At 44.5% G+C, this 7503-nt stretch overlaps 1 protein-coding gene across 2 annotated transcripts in view; it reads right to left on the bottom strand.

The window, feature by feature from the left end:
• Positions 1-361: 361 nt before the first annotated feature.
• The window catches only part of KATNAL2 (katanin catalytic subunit A1 like 2), a 43274-nt gene continuing 36132 nt past the window's right edge, over positions 362-7503 (bottom strand). For both annotated transcript variants that reach the window (XM_065935171.1, XM_065935172.1), the window contains exons 12-14: positions 2066-2228; positions 1137-1239; positions 362-628 (exon numbers count right to left, since the gene is read on the bottom strand). In XM_065935171.1, coding sequence (XP_065791243.1) covers positions 489-628; positions 1137-1239; positions 2066-2228 — 406 coding nt within the window. In that variant the 3' untranslated portion in view covers positions 362-488. The remainder of the gene's footprint in view (positions 629-1136; positions 1240-2065; positions 2229-7503) is intronic.

Below are 7503 nucleotides of genomic sequence, written 5' to 3'. Positions count from 1 at the left end.
CAGGATATCGTCAGAAGAAGGAAGCAAATTGCTTCCTTCCATGCTGTCACCCTTATCCACCCTTGAACTGTCCACTGGTCAGATGGTCTGTCAAGCTTTGCTTCTGATTGGCTCCCCAACTCGGAACCACCCTGTGCATCCCAACACAACTTTCCTAACCACACCTTTTTCAAAATAAAAATGCCAGTTCGCAAAGGAGGAACACTACAAGAAAATACTCATCGAAATTTTATGGGGTCTCACTGTGAGAAAAGTCTCCACTGCATGACCTCAGAGCATACATACCTGTAATTAGGATCTTCAGTATTTTGCTGACATTAACCATGAAAATATCTATTTCCAAAGTAGTACAGTTGTCCAAATTAATCCAATATTCAAGGTAATTTTCTGTTTTCTATTCCAATTTTCTGTTCTTCCTGTAAACTTACACTAATCAATGAGGAGGCCTCTGTGGTTTTCTTTGCGGCCAAGTCAGGGTAAATGTGACCTCACACAGACTCGAACTCACTTTGCCAGGCTGCGTATCTCTGAGTCAGACTTTTTGCTGAAGGCTTGGTATGGGCGAGCACATCCAAAAAGTCAGCAGTGGTCACTGTATCCAGCTGGATCCCAGGTAAATTGCTGCTCTCTAGATGGAAACACAAGAATAACGGCTCAACAATCGACCTAATGGTGATCAATGCTCTTGAAACGCTAATAGACCTTCTTTCAAGACAATGCATAATGCAGCATTCTTAATGGTTAATGCAGCAACAGGCAAGGCTAAAGAAGGTTGGGGGGAAACGTCTATAATGTGCAACTCGGCCCCTGAAGCCCGTACACAAAATCTGACTTAAATGTATCATTACAAAGTATTATTTAATATTTATATAGTGCCGCAAATGGATCCAGCCCCACATAGTGTACCAGAAAAATAAAAGCCCGAGCCCTAAGGAGCTTATCATCTGGGGGCAAAGTTGATCCAAAACAGAACAAGAGGAGAAAGGAGTTGGGTGCAGAAGGAAGATTTCCACCAAAGAACGAGTGCCAGTGTAGGGAGCCACGAGGCACAGAGGCGAGGCGCCACCTGCTGGTGGAAGCTAAATTCTTAAACAGTTTTCTCTCCCAGAGCCCCTTGGCTGCCATCCCCACCGTACCTGACTGGTGATTTTCAAGGGCGTTGAAGATCTTCCTCACAGGCCGCATGGCTGCTTCCCTGCAGACTAGCTTAATGTCCGAGCCAGAGTAGCCTTCGGTCTCCTGAAACACCCGCAGACCGAGCCATCAGGCACCAGGCAGAACGCTGGCAGTGGTTACATCCTTACAGGCAGGACCAGGTGTCAGAGCCCCTGTTTGGATTCCGTGTCTGTCACCCATGGACACTATACAAAGATTCTCGGATAAACAGTGTTTGGGCGGGGCGGGGGGAGGCTGCTAGTTTGGATAACCTAAGAAACTGGGCGACAAACAGCTTCCTAATACCATCCAAACAAAGGTGGTGAGATGCTGGTGAAGGACTGGCCCACCCAAGTCAGCCTAATGAGACCCTAGTGCCCAGATCCCAGGATGATCAAATTTGGTGGATATTTTTATTCTTGTAAATAAGATGATAACCCGTCTCTAGGGAACCTCAGAGAACACCACGTTCAAGTGTCCTTTCGAGAAAGCAATGACACCAGTGGCCGTGGGGGTAACAGACAGGTGACCTAAAACTTTACTGTTTGTGAAAGATGTGCATTTAATCATCACAGTAACCCTCTGTGGCCTGTTACCTATTTTACAGATGAAGAAGCTGAGGCTCAGAAAGGATGTGATGTCCCCGAGGGCACACAGCTAATATAAGCGGCAGGGCCAGGATCTGACCGGAGGCCCTCTGAGTCTAAGCCCTATGCTATTTCCACTTCATCACATCCCTTTCTGCTGGAATGCTTGTAAGGGGCAAAGGGCTCACTCTTTCACGAAGGAGAGGACTGTCAGGTTGTTGGGAGTAGTCTGGATCTTTTCTAGGTGACTCCAGCCTCCGAACAGCTCACGAGATGACCCTGCCGAGAGGAGGATCTCGGGGCGGCCTCCCCAGGCGGCTCACCCGGCTCAGCAGGCTGTAGTCCAGGTCTGCGCGCAGCTCGAGGGCGCTGCTCCTGCTCACGGCGGGCAGCCAGTGGTGGATCATGGCCTCCCGGGCCTCCTGGCTCGGCAGGTCCACCAGAATCCTCTTCTCCAGGCGGCGCAACATGGCACAGTCCAGCTCCCTGAATCACGTCCGAAACAGAGGAACTGGTTTGAGGCAGTAAACTCACTTCCTGAGCGACAACTGTATCTGGAGAACATGTGACGCTATGTCTGTGCCCGAGTGGACGACACCACCACTTCATGTTGTTTGGGAGAAAGAAATAGTTAAAAAAGAAGAAAAAAAGAAAGAGAGAGAGGAAAGGAATAAGGAAGGAGAATAAGAGAAAGAGAAAGAAAAAAAAAAAAAGACATCCCCCAAAGAATTCATGTGAAGGAGGTAATTTTAAGTGACTTAATTTGAGGGGAAATAAATCCAGCTAACAACAACCAACCGTGTGAGCAGTCCCACTGCAGTTGTAACATCAATTTTTCAATCTGATCCTGCCAGTGAGTACATTATTCCTGACAATAATGTGGGCACTCTGGGAAGGACACTAATTCTTCCAAAATTCACATACACTCTGGAGCGAATGACAATCTCACTCCATTGTGAGTGAAGGTGAATGCTCCTTCCTGGGTGCCCAGTGCAAATGTGGCCCTTTGAAACACTGACCCCTGCTCCTCTCAAAATGCTATCAGGCCAGGTTTGTGCAATTTTGCATCTGCGGGCCATTTCCTTATATTTCTTAATATATTGGTAAAAATTTCAAGCAAGTAGAAAAATAGAATAAAACAACAAATATCCACATACCCTCCATCTTGATTTAACAGTTAACATTTGCCATATCTGCTTCATATCTATGTATCTATTCTTGTTAGATTATTTCAATGTAAATTCCATCATAAAATTCCACCCCCAAATGCTTCAGTGTGTATTTCCCCCAAAAAGGACTTTTTATATAACTACAATGTCATTATGACACTAACAGAATCATTACATAACATGTCTAATGATTATTCCATATTAAAATCTCTCCAATCATCCCCCAAATATCTTTTACAGTTTTTTTCAACCAAAATTAAATCAAAGGTTATGTACCACATATGACTATATCTCTTAGATCTCTTGTAATCTAAAGCAGTCTCCTTGCCTTGGCCTCTTTTTGAAAAGATAACACTAGTTGTACAATGCCCTACATTCTGTATTCACCTGTTTTCCTCATGCTATCCCCTCCAAGATGGAAGTGAGATCTCAAAACTTAATCAGACTTGGGACAAACAGTTCTGTCAAGTGTATTTCATAGATGATACGTTTTCGCATTAATTACATTGGAATCCGCATGTTGGTGTATCTCACTTTAATGATGTGATGATTAATTAGTGAGATTATCTGCTGACCATGGCTCTCTGCATTGGATAAGATCCCTTGCAAGGAGTAAGTATTCTGTGTACACTACTTTGGCACCATGTGAATACCCCTTTCCCCATTCCATTTCAACTAGTGGGTTTAGCATCTGTTGATGATCTTTGAATAAATTGTTTCATGAGAGCGATGCAAAATGGCGATTTAAAAAATCTTTTCCATTCCAAATGTATTATTTGGAATTATTATGTAAAGTGGAACTTTCCCTCATTGACTGAGGCTCTGGTTACCTTGAGTTCCTATCAAAAACATATCATTCTGAGGATAAGTTTGTGAACTCTTTGTATGTTAAAATTTCAATCTTCTAGATGGGAGGGAAATCTCTGTTTGATTTTCCAGTGTAAGAAATTAGGAAATGCCTGTGTGTTGGTTTGGCTGAGCCACTAATAAAGAGTGACAGTGAGTGCATGGTCACCAAATTTTCTGTCCGAAAGATACCAAGACTTTGCGAAGCATCTTCTTTCTGTTACTCTTATTCTGAATCTTACTCTCATTCTGAATCTATGTCATGATATTTCCTTTAAGTTGAAAAGGAAATAAATCTGACTCTAAATTGGAGGGACCAGATTTCTTAAAAGACTATGTTTTTTCTTTACCTATTACTCCTCTGAGCTAAGAATTCAGCCCAGGGCATTTTCCTGGCAATAACAATTAACTATTTCTTTTTCACATTTGCTTTATCAACTTCACCCTGTTGAAACTCATCTTATCAGAAACTCAGCCACTTGCACAACCACGCCCCCTCTCAGGGCCAACGTTTATATTCCAGACACAGGATCAAGGGAACTTTGCAGGCCTCTGAGTGAGACTGTTAAAGTTGCTCAGTCATGTCTGACTCTTCGTAACCCCTTGGTCTATACAGTCCATGGAACTCTCCAGAATACTGGGAGTGGGTAGCCTTTCCCTTCTCCAGGGGATCGTCCCAACCCAGGGATCGAACCCAGGTCTCCCACATTGCAGGTGGATTCTTTACCAGCTGAGCCACAAGGGAAGCCCTCTAGGAGATTATTTTTTACATTTGAAATAATAATAAAGACTAATGCTTAAATAGCACTCACCAACTGGCAGGTACTGTTTCAAGCACTTTTCAGATATTAATTTTCAGAACCACCCTATGAGGTAGGTACTACCATCTCCATTAAAGATGAGGGAAAGAAGCGTAGCTTGCCTGAGGTCAAAGCAAGTGAATGGAAGCCCTGGACTTGAACCCAAACAGTGAGGCTCCGGAGCCTGTGCCTCAGTCACTGGACTGATACCAGTGCAGGAGCAGCAAAGACCACAAGTCACATTAAGGTGAGATCTCAGAACCCTGAGAATCAAGAGAGGATCGTAAACGTTTCCAGAGAGAAAAAACGGATTGTATCCAATGCATGGAGAGTAAGATTTCTCATCAGCAAAGTGAGATAATAAAAAAAATAGGGTGGTGCCTTCAAAATTCTGAGGGAAATAATTTCCAATGTAGAAGTCAATATCTTGATCAAACCAATATGCAGAACCTAAAAAAAATATCACCTCCCATGTACCCTTTATCGGGAAGTACTGGAGGACCCAAGGAGGAGCCGAACCAAAGGGCCACGTGGGCTCCAAGAAACAGAGGGTCTGATAGAGAGAGAGATGACACGGGGGCCCGGGGTGCAGAGGACAGCCACTCAGGTTGGAGCTGGTAAGAAGGCTCTGCAAGGTGTGCCTCCAAGAAGACGAGACGGACTGAACACCTGGTAAGTGTGAGTGAATCATTAGCAGCAGGAGGTGGTGGGCGGGGGGTGTGGTGAGGGGGCGACGAAAGGAGGGCGTCAGGGAGATCTTCTAACAGAGAAGAGAAACCATTAGACTCGCATTTAGGAATTCCGTCCAGCAATGTTCCCCTCCTGTCAAGAGTTTTATCAACTGCTGAGTCTCCAGTACACAGAAATGAATGTGATAAACTCCCTACTTCTTGTAAATGGGCGTCCCTTGTGGCTCAGCTGGTAAAGAATCCACCTGCAATGCGGGAGACCTGGGTTCGACCCCTGGGTTGGGAAGATCCCCTGGAGAAGGGAAAAGCTATCCACTCCATATTCTGGCCTGGTCCATGGGGTCGCAAAGAGTCGGACATGACTGAGCGACTTTCACTTTCACTTTCTATGTAAATAATAGGCTATAACAACAGGGAGGCCTGGACCTTGGACTGAAAGAATGTTGGGCCCCATAAACTTAGAGATAAAACAAGACCTGAGCCCCTGAAAACCAAGAAGGAAGACAGAATAAGCTGGAGAAACATCAGAGCTGGGGTGGTGGGCAGTCGCCATATTTCCCCCAAGACCTCCCCTTGGGCCAGCTGTCCCTCCGGAAAGGGCAGGGGCTGCGGAAGGCTCTTTGGTGGGAGCACCTCTGGTCTCTCCATCCCAGGGGGAGGGACTTCTTAGTGAGAGGAAGGCCAGATCCCCGAATGCCCGGGGAAAATGGAGGTAGCAGAGGGAGGTGGGAAAAACAATCCCTCACGACAGATGGTCTTATTGATCAGCTAATGCCCTAAAGCAAGAGATTTACCTCAAAACTGCTTGTGGGCACAGAATAAGTGCAAGTCGCTGACAGCCGGGCCTGATGAATGCACTTTTAATGACATCAATAATAATATAATCATACAAGGGAGGAAACAAAGGACAAATGGAATGTACCCAGGAATCATTCTTTCTGCCAATATATTCATGTGAAAAAATTTAACCTGCGGCAACCAGAAAACACTCCCTTTAGCTGCTATGCTTTGATTTTTAAACCTAAATTATTCTGTTTTCACATCTCCTTTATCTTGGTCATTTCATGGTTCCATCACCTCAAAGGTGAAAAGCAACCATCAGGAGAGGCGGTGACTCAGCGAAGGCTCACGGATCTCACAGCCTGACCACTGGACTGGTGTCCACTGCGAGAGACAAGGTGTCAATGTCACTGACCATCTAGACAGTTTCCACGGGCCACGAGACCTCGAACCTGAGCACCGGGGCTCCTGTGCCGAACAGTCAGGGCCCTTCCTCAGCCCTTGGTCTGTGGCCCCTGTTAAACCGTGCTGTTCCTGGGAAAATGATCATTCCAAAGTTAACAGAACTTGGAAATTAAACATAATTCTAGTTTGCTCATTCCATCATGAAAACATTAACTTCAAGCTATCTCAGTGTGGCAAGAGGAAAGCAACCTTCAGTTTGTTAGGTGAAGTCTTTGCAGAATGTCCATAACCAATGTGAAATGAGAGATCATGGCAATCCTTGAAGAGCAGATTCCAGAAGTGTCATGGGCTTTGGCAGATGACAACCAGCGAGCAAAGCTCCGAAGGCTACTTCGTCCACTGCACTGAGCTCTGCAGAAGCTGACTCCTACCTACACTTCCCACTTGGACCAAACTTCTTTGTCTGCTTTTGTCTGAATTTACCTTTTGCCATTCTCGTGGAGAGTCTATTCAGGCCATTTTCTTTACTGGGAATTTCCACTTTGTCTACCGAGAGCCAGGTACATTTTATAGGCCCACTTCAAGTGCCCTCTACCCCCCTTTTTTTTTAAGTATCTGTCATCAGAAATGGCCTCTTCCTTATACAATTTTATCCTGTGTATTGTCTGTACCAGCCATATGGCTGGCTATAGCCTTATTTCCTAGTTATTTGTTTATATCTTATCCACTGTCCCATCAGACAGCTGGACCATATATATTGCGTTCCTCCTTCCATCACACAGAATACTCACAATAGGTATTCAATAGATACTACTTTGGGTAAGTAAAGAAGCTTTCAGTTCAAGGCTACTGGCTTCAAGTAAAATGATCGACTTCCTTAAAGCCCAGTCTTTATTCATGAAGGTAAATCTGCTTTGTTGAAAACTAGCACTTTATAATCATCATTAGCTAGAATTAACAGAGAAAACCGACATAGGAATAAAACATTTTGTTTTCATCTTTAGTAAAAAAAAAAAGAAATAATGGAGATGATGATTGTAGAGAATGATTCATTCAACTCATTTGGCTGGGC

Source organism: Muntiacus reevesi, chromosome 4 (genome assembly GCF_963930625.1).
Source record: "Muntiacus reevesi chromosome 4, mMunRee1.1, whole genome shotgun sequence".
Classification (NCBI taxonomy): Eukaryota; Metazoa; Chordata; class Mammalia; order Artiodactyla; family Cervidae; genus Muntiacus; species Muntiacus reevesi.
This window is presented reverse-complemented; position numbering and strand designations above follow the sequence as displayed.